At 39.0% G+C, this 17,222-nt stretch overlaps 1 protein-coding gene across 1 annotated transcript; it reads left to right on the top strand.

The window, feature by feature from the left end:
* Positions 1-7,686: 7,686 nt before the first annotated feature.
* Positions 7,687-9,816, top strand: LOC114303411 (uncharacterized). The gene has a single exon (XM_028248552.2). The coding sequence runs from the start codon at positions 7,687-7,689 to the stop codon at positions 9,814-9,816; it is 2,130 nt and encodes a 709-aa protein (XP_028104353.2).
* Positions 9,817-17,222: the final 7,406 nt, after the last annotated feature.

Raw genomic sequence — 17,222 nt, forward strand, 5'->3', positions numbered from 1 at the left:
GAGAACATGACTAATTGATTCCACTTCATTTCTACAGGAAACACACAGAATACTAGCATTAGCAGACAACACCCTAATCCGATGAAGGAAAGTTGTTGTTTTTACTTTGCCCTGCTAAGCTAGCCACCCAAAAAATTACGATTTTGAAGGGACAACTATCTTCCACAACCATTTGGCAACGTTCAAGTCCGGACACCTAGCTGCTTGTAACCACAACCGAATTGAGGACACAGTGAACTGACCCAAAGCATTCAACTCCCACGATAAACAATCATCCAATTGCCCACTATTAACGAAGACATCAAACAACCGGGCATGGAGTCGACTTATCTTCTCTTCCTCTCACACTCTAAGTGGTATTCTAAACCTTAAATTCCAATTCCCTAAAATCCCTCTTCTCTATTTGAATTGCATAACAGAACCATCCTTATCTTCAGAGAGACAAAATAACCTTGGAAATTCCTCACTAAGCTTATTGTTATTGCACCATATATTAGTCCAAAATTTCACTCTCTACCCATTCCTAACCTTTATCCTTACATTATCCAAATAAAACTCTACTAACTAAGGATGAATCTTAGCAATATCAATAATACCCTGCCATATTGGAGACACTCTCCTTACTACCCCCAACTCTGGCCACCACCCCCCACCAACCCTCCCATAAATGCTACAAATAACTGACTTCCACAAGGCCCTATCCTCAACCCCAAACCTCCACCACCACTTCAGCATCAAACAAACATTCGTATCTTCTAGACTACGTACTAACCCCTAAGCCACCTTGACTTTTAAACTTAGTTAGCTCCTGCCATTTTACCAAATGCAGTTTTCTCCTCAACTCACTGTCCCCCCAAAGAAATGTAGCCTGTAATTTCTCAATCAACCTAACCACTTCCTTAGGCATCTTGAAAACTGAAATATAATATAATGGTAAACAAGACACAACTAACTTGATCAATGTTAATTGTCCAGCGAAAGATAACACCTTTCTCTTCCAAAAAGACAACTTCTTCCTCACTGTATCGACCATGGCTGCCAAGTAGACTTCCTTTTCGGATTAGCTCCTAAAGGGAGGCCCAAATACATCAAAGGCAGCTTCTGAATTTTGCAATTTAGCACAAAACTTAAATTCGATACCTCACTATCTGATATACCCACCCCACAAACAATGCTTTTGTGGAAATTTATTTTGAGACCTGACATAACTTCAAAACACCTTAACACCTTTTTAATTGAGAGTAACTTTGCAAAAAATAATTGTATCATTTGCAAACTACAGATGCGAAATGTTCATATTAGTAGAACCCACTGTAGCTCCCTTAAATAAACCCAGCTGCTTAAATCTACTCAGAAGAAATTAAGGCCCTCAACTACAATATTGAATAAGAAGGGGGATAGGGTATCACCCTGCCTAAGACCCCTTTGTGGTGAAAACTCATCTGTGGGTGATCCATTTACCAGAACAAAGATCTTGGAAGACGTTAGACAGTCCTTAATCCAACATAGCCACTTCTTATCAAGACCCAAATTGCTTACCATTGAAAATAAAAAATCCCATTTCACAAAGTCGTAAGCCTTCTCAAAATCGATCTTCAAAATCACCCCTTTACTCTTTGAGCATTTCCACCACTCAATAACTTCATTTGCACTCATGACCCCATCTAAAATACATTGACCACCTATAAATGCTGTCTGAACCTCATTAATTAATGCAGGGATCACCCTTTTCAACCTCCTAGATAAGACCTTTGCAAAATTTTTAAAATTGAATTCACTAAGCTAATTGGCCTAAAATCCCCCAACTCCACAGCATTCTTCTTTTTAGGCACTAGAGCAATGGATAAACTGTTTAGCCCTTTGGCCAATTTCCCATTTAAATAGAACTCTTGCATGAATTGCAAAACCTCATTTTTCATAACTTTCCAATTTTTCTAAATACATGCTAGATTAAAACCATTGGGCCCTAGAGCTTTGTTACCATCACATTCCTTCACAACAGCCCATATCTCTTCCTCGGAAAAGTCAGTTACTAACTCCACTGAAATCCCACCCCTGCCAATAGTAGCAAATGGCCCTTCCAACTTTGGTCTACCTCTCCACACCTCAGAATACAAATCTTTAAAATGCGTAAACACAACTTGTTTGACCTGATCCGGATCACCAACTCTAACCCCATCCACAACAACAGAATCAAGCATATTCTTACTCTGCCTTCTACTAGCTATCACATGAAAAAATCGTGTATTTTTATCTCCTTCTTGAGCCCACTTCAATCTAGATTTCTAACGCCACAACCATTCTAGCCTTCTACTGTAATTCCAAACTAAAGATCTCAACCCGCGTCTTCTATCAATAACAGTCTCCAGCAACGGCCCATCTTCAACTAGCAAATCAATCTCATGTAACTCCTCTTCAGCTACTTTTAACTGGTGCTCAACATTGCCAAACCCATCCACATTCCATTTCTTGAGATCTGACTTAAGCTTGGCCAATTTACCTTTCAATCTATACCCTGCCCACCCAAAAATATTGGCCTCTTCCCAAGACTTCTTAACCACTGACTTAAAATCAGGATGGAGGAACCAGGTATTTATAAACCTAAACAGCCTAGGTCCCCAATTCCTTACATCTTCCATGAGCAATAAAGGACAGTGATCAGACAGACTTCTTGCCAAACCCCATTGCTTAAGTTGAAAGACCTCCAACCATTCAGGATCCAACATAAACCGATCAATCCTACTCCATCTCTCAACTTCAACAGAGTTGCACCAGGTGAACTTTCTTCCTAACAGAGGCAGATCACACAACTCCATTTTTTCTAAAAACTCATTAAATTCAAACATACCTCTGTCACGCCGCAAAACAACCCTTTCTCTCACCCAAACCTCTAACTTCATTAAAATCCCCTCCAATACACCAAGGTTGTTGAAAAGATGGTTTCAACCAAAGTAAAACTTCCCATAACTAAACCCTCTGCCTATTATCATTTGGTGCATATATGTTGACTACCACACACCCAAATGATTGATTATATGCACCTGGCAAATAGAATGAAAGACCTTGCACTGTAGCACTCAACAAGGTTAAATACATCTACATTCCAAACACATAATAAACCCCCGGCACTCCCCTCCGAATCCACAACCATAAACTGCAAAGACTCCCAGGGCCACACAGACTTCACAAAGCTAACATCCACACTACTCCTCTTAGACTCCTACAATAAGAGAATATCATTCTTTCTCTCTTGGACCAGCTTTTTAATTTTCACCCTTTTGTGTTTTCTCCCCAATCCCCTAATATTCCAAGACATCAACTTCGTAAGCACAACAAATAACCCCAAAGCCCCCTTCGGATGCCCACTCAAACTGGGACATCCCTTCCACCATCACCAACTTGGCCGAGTTCCTTGACTTCCATCTCCACAATGCGATTTATGATCTTCTCCTCCTTACCCATACAGTTCATCCCTAACATCTTGTCCACTTGCACCGTAGCTCGAGCTTCCTTTAACAGCGAATTCCTCCAGACAGCCTCAACCTTCTAAGAGGAGGAGACAAAAAATGCAATAGCCGCAGCTCAGAAGATAGCTCCTCTCGAAAAGCTACATGAAGTACCCGAGCCAAACCTTCTCCTCCTCTGAACACCCTTCCTTACTACTGATCTTTGCCTAACCTTACTGCTCTCCACCCTACCTTGTTTATCCTTATCCTTTTTTAACCCAACCTGTGAAGCCACTAATTTGAAACTAGGCCCAATAGAATTAAAAAACTGCCTCTTACAACCGGGTCCTTGCCTTTCCTACTCATTACCCCCCAATAGGCCTCATTCAACACAACCTCCAAATTAACACTGGCCCTGTCCTTCTTCAACCCACTAATACTTCTTAAAAAGCCTTGGGTCACTACCTCCTCATCCACCCTTTGCAATCTTCCCGTTTCCTCTACCCACGACTCTTTCCCTACTCCCACTGCCGCCCCACTCAAGCAACTTTCCTTACAAACTTTTTCCATCCCCAACACAGTCCCATTAATTGTAGAATGCAACAAACCATCATTACAAATGCCCACACCAGATAGTACATCATGAATGTTAACCACCTCATTGACATGCTCTGATACCTGCACTAAATCCTTGTTGACCACCTGGACCTTTGGCTCCACCTCAGCAATTGTGTTTGCCTCCTCTCTTACCTCACATTCTGATGCTACACCACCATTAACAGAGGACTTATCAAGCTCAGTAATGGTGCCAACCTTAACATCATCACTTTTACTGCTACTACTCGTACCGCTATTTAGAATCTCCAAAGCCTCGCATACCCTAACTGGGTACAACTGTCCATTACAGTTCAACTGAATCAACCTATTAATAGTTTCCAAGGACTTTGTAATAATTTTAACTTTCCTATACTGAAAAGATCTCATTTTACTTGTGTCCCCATCAACCTGCAATACCTCGTCACAGACACTACCGATCCTTGTAAATGTATTCACACTCCATAGATTGAATGGGACGCCAAAACAAACAATCCAAACACATCTCTCTGGTTCCTTAATAACCCCTTGTCTCCCCTCTGCCACAGTCTTGCACAAATCATAAATCCACTTCTTCAGACTGCCAACACCCTCATTTAAAGCTTGTTTTGAATTAAACGTCAGTACTGCTAACCTACCTCCCCCTTCACGAACAAGAACCTCCTTCAACCCTCGGCTACTAATCTCCTCCTTCAAATCTGAGAATGAAAAACAAGCTTTTAGCTTAACAAACACGCTCTCATATATCCAACTGTTACCTTCTTCTTTTGTGACGAACATGATCACATCATCCTTTTTTTCCACTCCTTTAAACACTACTTCAGCAAAGGTTCGCTGGTCCCTCCTCGCTTCCCTGCTTTGCGACTGAAACTGCTTCACTCCTTTCACCAGAGCCGTATTTGCTTCCATCCTCTATTGCACCTTCTGCGAAAAGCCATTTGCCTTATCATACTGCACCTTACCCTCTTGCTCTACCTTAGCAAACTCTACGTTCTAAACTTTTAATCTAGAATCATCACACCATAGCCCATTTGCCTTTAGAACTGCAACACCCGTCACGACCGGACAATCAAATCGAACGAAGCCGAGCCTTGAACCCGTTGATTTCCTCCTCTTCATAGGAATAAAGACATCATTGACCACTCCAAAGTTATTGAACATATTGAACAGATTCTTCGAGCTCATGGATTCGGGAATATCATCAGCAAACAACGTAACTAAACCTGACTCCACTGGTGGTCCGCCTAGTTTTCGTCTTCACCTTTTCCTCACCACCGGTTTCCACCCTCCATCCATCTCTCGTAGGTAATCAAATAGTTGGCATCGTTCTCCAAAAAAATTCCTTAGTATAATACTTTAATGTAATACAAAAAAATCCCTTGTATACTTTTTCTAAACTTAACATTCTAATGTAACGCTTAAAAAAAAGAAGGATATGAGATTCTTCAAGCCATTCTAGAATAAGTACAAATATTCCTTTGTAAGTTTTTGGCAAATGTATAATTTCAAATTGTGAGTGTCACGTCTGGAAAAAAGTATACTAAGGAATTTTTTTAGTAGTTTTGTGTGTTACATTGGAGTATGTTACATTGGAGTGTTATATTTGAGATTGCATTGATTGGAGTGTTACGTTTGGAAAAAAAATACAATAAGGAGTTTTTTTTATTTTATTTTATTTATTTATTTTTGTGTGTATGTGTTACATTGGAGCCTTACGTTTGGAAAAAGTATACTAAGAAATTTTTTTTTAGTATTACGTTGTTACATTTGAAAAAAGTATACCAAGTAATTTTTTAGTGTGCTACATTGAAGTGTTACGTTATTGGAGTGTTACATTTTTGTTCGTAATGTAGGATTTGTTCTAGAATGAGAAAAAATCCAAAATTTCTATAGCGAGGATTGGCCAAATGCGTAATTTTACATTTTGGGAAATCTCTTTTTATTCTTAAAAAATTAAATCCAAACATGTAAGTGACTATCATTTTATATAATTTTTATTTTAATGGGATCTTTGGGTTCATAAGGAAAAAAGGAGGACTAAACAGTTCATAAAATTACATTTTGAAATTTATTGGTGTTTCACCCTAAGATAAAATATCGTATCAAATCCATAATCATTTTATGTTTTCTTTCACAAAGATGACATTCAATTATAAAAAAAAAAAAAATTAATTATCTTTCTAAAATGGTAAAAAAATAAATTATTTTAACCTACCAAAATGGTAAAAAAATAAAATAATTTATTAAAATAATTAATTTTTGAAACGAGATTATATAATTATATTTATACATATAATAACAAAAAGAAAAAAAAAATGAAAAGAAAATGATGGTGTCTGCCACTGAAAGGAAACAAAAGAAATAAAAAGAAAGAAAAGATGTGGCCATCCCAGTAATTGTTTCCCAAGTTACTGTCCGAAGCCTCTATCCCACTCTTTATGTGCCGTCATCTGTCCATAATTCAGAAAAACTAACAAAAATGTTAGAGACAAAAAGTTATTTATCAAAAAAATTACTAAACAGTCAATCCACACTCATCCTTCATGCAAGTGATTGATCATTTTTTTACAGTAATATTAGACATAGCTCCAGGAAATTAGAGTTTTATTAGACATTACTCTAGGAAATTAGAGTTTTAGTGACGTTTGATTAAAAAACACTAACAAAAATGTCGGAGACAAAATGCTATTTATCAAAAACAATTACTAAACACTCAATCCACACTCATCATTCATGTAAGTATTTGATAATTTTTTTATAGTAATATCAGGCATATCATTTAAATTTTTAAATTTATTCACAATGATGTAATAATAGATAGATCCAACACAATTAAATATATAACAAATCAAAAATTAATATATATCAGCCAATGAATTAAATTGTGATAAGTTTTTCACAAGTGTTAAATAATTTTTTTTTTTTTGGATAAATTACTTGGCGTCTCATGGCTCAAAAACTAAAAAAAAAACCTTTCGTGAACCCATCAAAACCCCAAAACATTGCCGTCGTGGATCGCCCATTCTTTCCCTCTTTCTTGGCCTCTTGGTAATATCTTATCTTTCACACTGTTGTAACAATCGAAAAATTATTTAATATTTTTGAAACGCCACGTGTTAATGCTCTTTCATTAATCATTATATAGTATACTCTTCATGTTTCTCGATCACCCGACACAAAATCATAGACCCTACCTTCTCTACTAATCACAATACATTAGAGCATGAAGCACGCAATAGCCACTCAACAACAACCCCACTGAGAAGAATCAAGTAGCTAGTGCCCATTCTTATAGTGCAGTGCATATCTATTAATGCAAAGTGTGCATCTTAAAATTTTTGAAATAGACCTACGATCAATCAACTTAGCCTTGAGTGTCCCCATGTTTCTTACCACGTACAAATTGTGCTTTTAATCAGACGCAATTCTCTCTACCATCAACAACGTGAGATAGATCAATAGGGAAGAAGTTAATTATAGGCAGATGAAGACTGCAATATTGAATAAAGCAATTCACAATTGGACGCAGCTGTTGAAAGCATGGAATCTCCGGATAGTCTTTTTTGTGAGTCTATTCTTGCAAACCTTCCTATTCTTTTTTGCACCTTTGAGAAAGCGAGTGTCTAACCCTTATGTAGTCATAACCATGTGGTTGGCGTACACGCTGGTAGACAGTATTGTCAATTATGCCAGTAGACTTGTCGTCTCCAATAGAGTAAGCAACTCCTCCTCCTCCGGTGGTCCTTCCTCTACTAATCCGGAACTTGTAGCATTTTGGGCTTCCTTTCTTTTGATACACCTTGGTTGTCCCGATACCATCACTGCTTACGCGCTCGAGGACAATGAGCTGTGGCTCAGGTACCTCATTCAGCTGGTAACCCAGTGGAGCGTTGTTGCTTCTATTTCTATGACCAAACTTCACAAAAACAAACTATTGCTCCCAAATTCAATCATCATTGTCACAGGGTTGTTCAAGTATATTGAGCGGGTCCTTTCTCTCTATCTTGCTAGCTTTCATGGGTTCCGACAATCATTGCTCAGAAAACCAGATCCGGGGCCAAACTATGCCAAGCTCATGGATGTATACAATTCAAAGAAAAGAGCAAACCTTCCAACCCAAAAAGAAACTATTCAAGAACCCAAAAGAATTCCCAAAGCTACCCATGATCAAGACAAACTGACTCCTTTGACAGATTTGGAAGTGGTGCAACATGCTTACCTCTTTTTTCAGACTTTCAAAGGATTAATCGTTGATCTCACATTCAGCTTCCTTGAGCAAGACCAGAGCCGAACCTTCTTCCTCAACAGAACAGCAAGAGAAGCTTTTAAAGTGGTAGAGGTAGAACTCAATTTCTTCTATGAAATTATCTACACCAAGGTGCAGGTGCTACGAAGTAAATTTGGATATTTTCCTCGGTTGGTTTCGTTCCTATTAAATATGGTAGCCCTTGGGCTTTTCTGTGAGATTGACAAGGATGGATTTCATGAGGTTGATGTTGGAATCACCTACATCTTGATCCTTGCCACCATTGCCCATGATATAATAGCTTTGCGCATGTTCCTTTTATCTGATTGGACTTCTGTGGCCCTCACTGAGTCCGACAATCCATCCTTTCTTGTTAGAATCCTCAGGAAATCCCTCAATGTTAATAGGGAAAGGTGGCCTGATCAAGACTCTAGCTCTACCCAGCATTGGACCTGTTCTTTTGGGTTGTGTATGCAAATCAAGCACCGCAGGTGGTCTGAATCTCTCTGTCAATACAACTTGATACATTATTGTCTGAATGCACGTTCACAATGGTCGGAAAAATTGATCGGCCGTTTCGGCCTTACTAACATACTAGACAGGTTGGATTATGTGGAAACGACGAAATTCACCGATGGCTTAAGAGACCTTATCTTCAAGGAGATGAAAATGAAATCTGAAATGGCTGATGATTTAGAAACTGCCATAGAGATATCTTTGGCTAGAGGTGATTGGGTTCTTCAAAGTGAAGGTTGCACCGAGTTACTCCCTTGGATCGATGAGTTCAACTTCGATGCGAGCCTTCTATTGTGGCACATTGCTACTGATCTCTGCTTTCACACTCGTAGAGCAAGTACAGATGCTAATACTAAGGATCGCAATGATGATGATAGGGATGTTTGTCTTTTGTCTAAGCTTTTGTCAGATTACATGTTATATATTCTGATTATGAAGCCCACAATAATGTCTTCCGTGGCAGGTAATTGGAAAATAAGATTCAGAGATACCTGTGCCGATGCCAAGAGATTCTTTCGTAGAAGGAAAATCGGAAAGGCGGAGAAGGAGAAGAAGTTCACTCTGAATAATATCTTCGCTGCTGAAAAATATTTCTGCAGCTGCAAATCATGTATGGATATACTTCGCTTCAAGAAATGCTGTTGCAAAGAGAAAACGGGATGGGATGAAGTGCACAAACAAGCCTGCAGAAGTATCCTTGATGTTGATACAGTAGTTAAACCTGCTGCTTTTAGGGGAAATAGAAGCAAATCGGTGTTGTTTGATGCTTGCATTCTGGCAAAAGAGCTGGACAAAGTAGGAGACGAAAGGAAATGGGTGATACTTAGCAAAGTTTGGGTTGAAATGTTGTGCTACGCTGCGTATTGTTGCACACCCAATAGCCATGTAGCAGAACTGAGTAAAGGTGGGCAGCTCATTACTTTGGTTTGGTTGTTGATGGCTCATTTTGGCTTGGGGGATCAGTTTCAAATTCGTGGAGGCCATGGAAGGGCAAAACTAATTGTGGGGAAGTAGCTGAATTGATTTGCTGCATCAATCAGTTGAAGGTGTTGTCTTCTTCAGGAAATCTTGCTTAATCCTAGTCATTATTAGTAAAAAAGGAACATGTTTATGTTTTCCAACATGAATTTGGCTTTTGGTCTCTATCGCTCTGTTGATTAAATTTGCAGTACAACTTAATTCTTTGTTGTGTTTATGTTTTCCAATATGAATTTGGCTTTTGGTCTCTGTACTCTTGTTTAAATTTGTAGTGCAACTTAATTTTTACTGTTTTGGTGGAAAATATTTTCTTATTGAAAACAAACGGAGTGTTATATCTCAATATTTAACGGAATTACAAGGATCTGGAAAACCTTGGTTCTTCAATTTATTGGGTATACTTCTTTATTGGAGTGTGGGACCTAATTAGGTTTGGAAAAAGAGTTTAATTTGATTTAATATTAATTATAATATACTTTTATATATTATATTTAATTTGTGAAGACCCAATCTAATTTAGAAATAACTAAGATTTGATAATAAACCTTAAACTCACAATATTTTAAGGTTTTGGTTTTGCTCATTCCGAGATGTTGCGGCTGCTACAAGTTGCATTGATTAAAAAATCAATTTGGTGGGTTAACAAAGTTTATTCATACTTTCTGGTGAGATAGTCCTTGTGAGTTTATTCATACTTTTTGGTGAGATAGTCTTTGTGGAAACATCAACTCAGTGCTCTGTTTCGGCTTGGGTAATCAATTCAGTGGCAGCAAATTGGTTAAGGTGTGGATCTTCAGTTAGTTGCTTTGTTTCGGTTGATTTGGGTTCGTTTTTTTAGATCTTCTTCACTTTTGGTTTCTGAAGATTTTTATTCTTCTATTTGGTGAGATTTTTCCTCTTATTTATTTGTAATTATTTAGAATTCATTTAAGGGTGGTTTGTGAGACTAATAGTGTCTCGTTTGTAACCGTTTGGAAACTCTTTGGTTGATAGTGGGATCGGATTTCGATCCTGTGGACGTACCTCACATTGAGGGAATCACGTAAAAATTCTTGTGTTGCTTTTGATTTAATTTTTTCGCATTAGTTTTTATTCCCATTGATTGATTTACTTGTGGGAAATCATTGATTTTCCCTAACAACTGGTATCAGAGCTTACGCTTTACTTGGGTTTATTTATTTGTGTAAATCAATGGAGGAGAATGTGGGTCGTATGTGTGACGCCCCGATTCTACACTATAGGTTGCAATCAAGGGAGAGTCACTAGTGAATCCTATGGCCAATAACCAAGTAAGATCCCAGATCGCCGGACGAGTCAAAATAGCCTCCCTTCTAAGTCCAGCATTCTTAGGCAGCGCACTACTTTTTTGACAAATCTTACAAGGCATTGACACAAGGTCTCATAATCAACGATAAGGTTCATACATAGAATATAAATACATAACAATCACAATTATACTTGATTCAAAAGATTGTTCCATTACATTACATCCCAAAAAGAAAGTTTTAAATTTCAAATGAGTCTTCCAAAATATCGAAAAGGAACTCCTAACTTTTCTAGGATAACCAAAAGTCTTCGAAGGTTTCGGGCGCGACGTCTCCAGCTAAGAATTCCGCTTCGTCACCTGGCATGATACGCCGTGAGCTTTGAATGCCCAGTAAACACACACACACACCCCAACCCTTTTTCCCAGTCCAATACACAATCACAATTATAACGTCAAATAGTAAAGCATGATACTTCAATAAATAAATAAAGGGTTAGGTTAGGTGTTAGTAACTAGAAATCCCCCAAAGAGATTTCGTCCTCCCAACCACAAGAATCGGACGCGGATTATTCGGTATGCCCCCTCCTTTGCTGCTTTATTGCAGAACTAATCTCGGATGCCTACCAACGGTTATATACCGCGTAGCGCCAACCGCAGAGACTCAAAAGAGGCGGTGAAATAGGGCCTTGCCCGAATCCCTCCTCACACCAAACCACCTAGGGTCCTAATACAACCGCTTCGTTCAAGGGTTCTGAAAACCACTTGCGCAAGACTTTAACTTCAAATAGGGAACGCATCCCAACAATCCATATGACACATATTCTCATCTTTTTATTTCTCAAGTGCTCGAAAACCCAATACCCTCCCAATTAGGTTTCCCGTTGAATTAAGTGTTTTAAGACAAGGTTAGCTTAACTTATAAAACAATAATATCTATATAAGCATGCATTCTTAAGATGGGAAAGGTAATTAACATAACCACAGCACATATATTATCAGGTCAAGTTATGATTATAAGCTACAAACATTCTTATAAGAAAGGTAAATAGCATAACCACAGCACATATATTATCAGGTCAAGATATGATTATAAGCTGCAAACATTCTCATGAACTCAAAGATACAAGATATCCACACCTAACAAAAATTTCCAGATTTAATATCGCATAAAGATTAAAATGAAAGAGCTATTCTAGACCATTTACCGGCTTGGCCTTCCTATGGTTTATAGAGGATTCGATCTGGTTTATAGAACATTTTTCGGAATTGGGGTCGCTTTTCCAGATTCTAAATTATTTAGAAAGTATTTCAGCACTGTCCAGAATCTGCCCAGATTCGTCGACTGTTACGAAAACTTGATTTTCTTTCAAACCGCTCAATGTTTTTCGATGAAACAAATTTTAGTTGAAAACTAACTTCTAAATGAAGGTTTTGACATAAAATAGAGGTTCAGAATATTTTTTTACATTTTTATGAAATTTTTGAAAGTTGACTGCAAAAACAGGTTTTAAGGTATAATGCCCAAAACAAGAAAATTTATAAAAAGGGGGTTCCACCGTGGGAAAGTTTCATTTATTTTGTGAGGAAAATATGCTAACTATCACATGTTTAACTCAGAAAATTTGTTTGAAAGAGTGCCCTTGAAAAGTTGAGAGATTTGTACAAAAAGAAGATGGTTTCTGCCAAAATGGGAAAAATACAAGAGGGATAAAATCAATACACAACCCTTACCATTTTTTTTTTGACATAAGAACTTGATAATAACAGATCCGGAACATTATTCAGAAACTTTAGAACATGCATTACAAAAGGAAATGAAGAGAAGGTTGTGTTGGTGGCTTACCTTCTAAGCTTTGCACAAGAAACTCTCTTCTTCCTCCCTCTTCTCCTCTAGTCTTCTCTTCCTTGCTCTCCTCCCTCTCTCTAACAAAAATGTGTGTGTGAGTGAGTGTGTTGTGTGAGTTTGCAAGCTAGGGGGTGTGGTAGATATAGGCAATTTGGTGTAAAAGGACATAAAAGCCCTTTAGTTGAAAATGGATGGGAAAGCTAGGATTTTGGTTGGTGTCAAATGGGATAGGAGTAACTAAGGTGCTAAATCATTGGTTTTGGCATCAATTAGTTGATCTTTAGTTGAAAGGTAACTAGTTTTGAGATTTGCAACCTAGGTCTAGGTCACTAGGTTTGGATTTCTTAGAATATCTTAATCATGAGCCTTAGGGAAGTGTGATGGGTTATTATTTTAATTAATTTTGGTCCTAGACACATCCCTCAAGGTGTATATATACCTATATATATATATTGCAACATTGATGGTATACCAAGGTACAAGGTACAAGTACTATTTTGGGGCAAGTTTTGAATAATAAAAAAAAAAAAAGGTGAGGGCTTGAAGTTAAATACATGCAACCTAGGTAGAATTAAATTAAGTTAGGGAACCTAATCTAGTTAGAGAAATTTCTGTTTCGATAAAAATAAAAATAGCAATTGCTAACCGACAAGATTCGAATTAATTCAAGTAAACGAGGGCTTTAAGAAAATAATTCATCATTAGGGTCTTTAAAGTGAATACACATTTCGGGGGCTTCACAACCTATCCCCCTTAAAACAATTTCGTCCCCGAAATTCAACTACATACTGTCTTCGAAAAGCTCGGGGTAGTTTGCCTTCACCCAATCCTAGCGTTCCCAAGTAGATTCCTCAACTCCCCGATGACGCCATAGCACTTTTACCAAGTGAACGATCTTGCCTCTAAGGTTCTTTTCTCAACTGTCTTGTATTGTTACCGGTCCTTCTTTAAATATAACATCCTTGTCAAGACTGATTTCTTTCCACTTGAGGACGTGTGACGGGTTAGTGATGTATTTTCTCAACATAGATACATGGAAGACGTTGTGTATTCTTGCTAACTGCAGGGGTAGAGCTAGTCTATACGCTACTTCGCCCACTTTTTCCAATACCTCAAAAGGCCCAATATATTGTGGTGACAGTTTTCCCTTTAGGAACACGTGGCTGCCTACCTCAAACATCAATGGTCTTCTCTTCTTGTCTGCATAATTCTTTTGGCGGTCTTGGTCAATCTTTAACCATTGTCGGATCAATTTGACCTTTTCAGTAGTCTCTAGAACAAGTTCAGGTCCTATTAGATTTGCATCACCCACTTCCGTCCAACAAATCGGCGATCTACAAGGTCGTCCATGTAATGCTTCAAAGGGTGCCATACCGATGCTAGCTTGAAAGCTGTTGTTGTAGGCGAATTCGATTAGGGGTAGGTGTCATTCCCAACTTCCTTGAAAATCCATTGCACAAGCTCTTAGCATATCCTCGAGTGTCTGGATAGTGCGTTCAGATTGTCCATCTGTTTGTGGGTGAAAGGCGGTGCTAAAACATAACTCAGTACCAAAAGCTTCCTGTAGGCTCCCAAAATCGAGAGGTGAATCGTGGATCTCGATCTGACACAATAGATACCGGAATTCCGTGTAGTCGAATGATCTCCCCAACGTAGAGTCTGCACATAGACTCTAGAGTGTCGGTCATCTTATAGGGTAAGAAATGTGTTGACTTGGTGAGGCGGTCCACTATTACCCATATAGCATCGCGCCTTCTAGGTGACTTAGGCAACCCTGTCACAAAATCCATCGTCACGTATTCCCACTTCCATTCGGCTATTGGTAGAGGTTGCAACATTCCTCCTGGTTTCTGATGTCCCGCCTTTATTTATTGGCATGTCAGACATCATGCTACAAATTTAGCCACTTCCATCTTCATCCATTCCACCAATATTGCCTCTTCAAATCTTGGTACATTTTAGTCCCTCTTGGATGTACCGCAAATGCAGAATGATGACATTCCTTCAGTACCTTTTCTCTAAGTAACTCGTCACTTGGTACAAACAATCTGCCTTGGTATCTTAAACTCCCATCGGGGTGAATTACCCAACCGGGCATGGGTTCTCCTGACTCCAGACATCCCTTGATGTAGGCTACCTCTTGATCATGCTTCTGGGCCTCCACGACCTCATTCATCAACTTAGGCATCACCTTCTGCGTACTAAGACATGCTTTTGTAATTTGGGATTCCACTTGGATCCTAAACTCATTGAGTGTCTTAACCATATCCCATTCCTTGAAGGAGATCTTAGCCAACATCCCTTTACTCTTACGACTTAGAGCATCTGCTACTACATTGGCCTCATCGGGGTGATATGAGAGAGTGAACTGGAAATCCTCAAGATACTCCATCCATCGTCTCTATCTCAAGTTAAGGTCTTTCTGTATGAATAGATACTTCAGACTCTTGTGATCGGTGAAAATCTCAAATTGTTCCCCATACAGGTAATGTCGCCATTGCTTTAGGGCAAAAACTACGGCTGCTAGCTCCAAGTTGTGTGTGGGGTAGTTGCGCTCGTGAGGTTTTAATTGCCTGGATCCATACGCGACCACCTTTCCATTTTGCATGAGTACGCAACCTAATCCTTCTTTAGACGCATCGCAATACACAGTGTACCCCTCTTCTCGTTCTGGGATTGGTGCACTAGTTAACCTCTTCTTTAGTTCTTGGAAGGATTTTTTGTCCCACTCATACTTTACTCCTTTTTGCGTCCAACGAGTCATTGGTTTAGCTAGTTTGGAGAAATCTTGGATGAACCTCCAGTAATAACCGGCCAATCCTAAGAAGCTACGGATTTCTGACACGATTTTTAGTTGTCTCCAATCTAATACTGCCTCCACCTTGGTTGGATCTACCGCAATCCCATTCTCTGATACCACGTGTCCTAAGAATTTTACTTCATTTAACCAGGATTCACATTTACTCGCCTTGGCATATAGTCGATTATCCCTAAGAACTTGGAGGACAATCCTTAAATGTTGCTCATGCTCTTCTTCAGACCTTGAATATACCAAGATGTCATCAATGAATACTACTACAAACTGGTCAAGGTATGGTCTAAAGATCTTATTCATCAAACTCATGAATACTGTCGGTGCATTAGTTAGTCCGAAGGGCATTACTACAAACTCATAGTGGCCATATCTAGTACGAAAGGCAGTCTTCGGTATATCCTCCTCCTTGACTCGTAGTTGATGGTAACCTGACCTGAGATCGATCTTTAAATAGCACCTTGAGCCTCTAAGTTGGTCAAAGAGGTCATCAATCCTTGGGAGTGGGTATTGGTTCTTAATCGTGACTCGATTGAGTTGACGATAATCGATGCACAGCCTCAACGACCCATCCTTCTTTTTAGCAAACAACACGGGTGCTCCCCATGGCGAAGTACTTGTCCTAATGAATCCTCTCTCGAGCAATTCTTGTAGTTGTGTCTTCAATTCTGGTAGTTCTGCTGGTGCCATGCGATACGGGGCCATGGGTATTGGGGTAGTTCTAGGTTGTAGCTCAATACTAAAGTCTACCTCCCGGGTTGGTGGCAATCCTGATAATTCTGCATACTCGCATATTACGCATGGAAGTTCTAATTTTTCCTAGCTTTCCTCAATTAAAATCAGACTTGCTATCCTACCTGCAAGTAGATCGTGCCACTGCATCCAATGGTTTGTTGAAGCCATGGGGTCTTGTCTATCCCTCTTAAACTGGAAACGTGTTCCATCTTGCGTGTGAGCTACCACTTTCCTCTGACGACAGTCGATCACTGCTCGGTGGACAGACAACCAGTCCATGCCCAAAATGATATCGAAGTCCGACATTGCTATTTTACAGTCCTTACAGATCAATCTTATACGAACGCATCCTCCCATAGGTGACATTACATCTAAGGCAGCTTCTAGGGGTTCTCCTACCAGTTCTAATGATTTAGCATAAGTAGAGGATATAAAAGAATGTGATGCACCAATATTAAATAAAACATGCACCCAAGAATTGCATAGCACTAAATTACCCTCGACCACAGACGGGTTTGCTTCTTCCTCTTGCAAGGCAAAGACTCTGCCGGTTGCCTTCTGGTTGCTCCTTTCTGGTTCCTCATGAAGTTGGGTTTTCTTTCCACAAGCTCCAAATCCTCTTGGATTCTACCCCATTTCATTCTGAAGTCAATGTTGTGCCGATTATTTCCACAAAGATGGTAAGACTCCTCCAAAATCTGATTCTTGATAGGGTTCGGGATTTTAGCCACGGTTTCTAGTCTATTCTTAAGGTTTCGATTTCTTGGTACTGCATTTCTATT

The sequence above is a fragment of the Camellia sinensis genome, chromosome 9 (genome assembly GCF_055761805.1).
Source record: "Camellia sinensis isolate YWXY chromosome 9, ASM5576180v1, whole genome shotgun sequence".
Classification (NCBI taxonomy): Eukaryota; Viridiplantae; Streptophyta; class Magnoliopsida; order Ericales; family Theaceae; genus Camellia; species Camellia sinensis.

Excerpts from the sequence above, each read along its gene's own strand:
- LOC114303411 (XM_028248552.2), top strand. The coding sequence starts at position 7,687 with ATGTGGTTGGCGTACACGCTGGTAGACAGTATTGTCAATTATGCCAGT.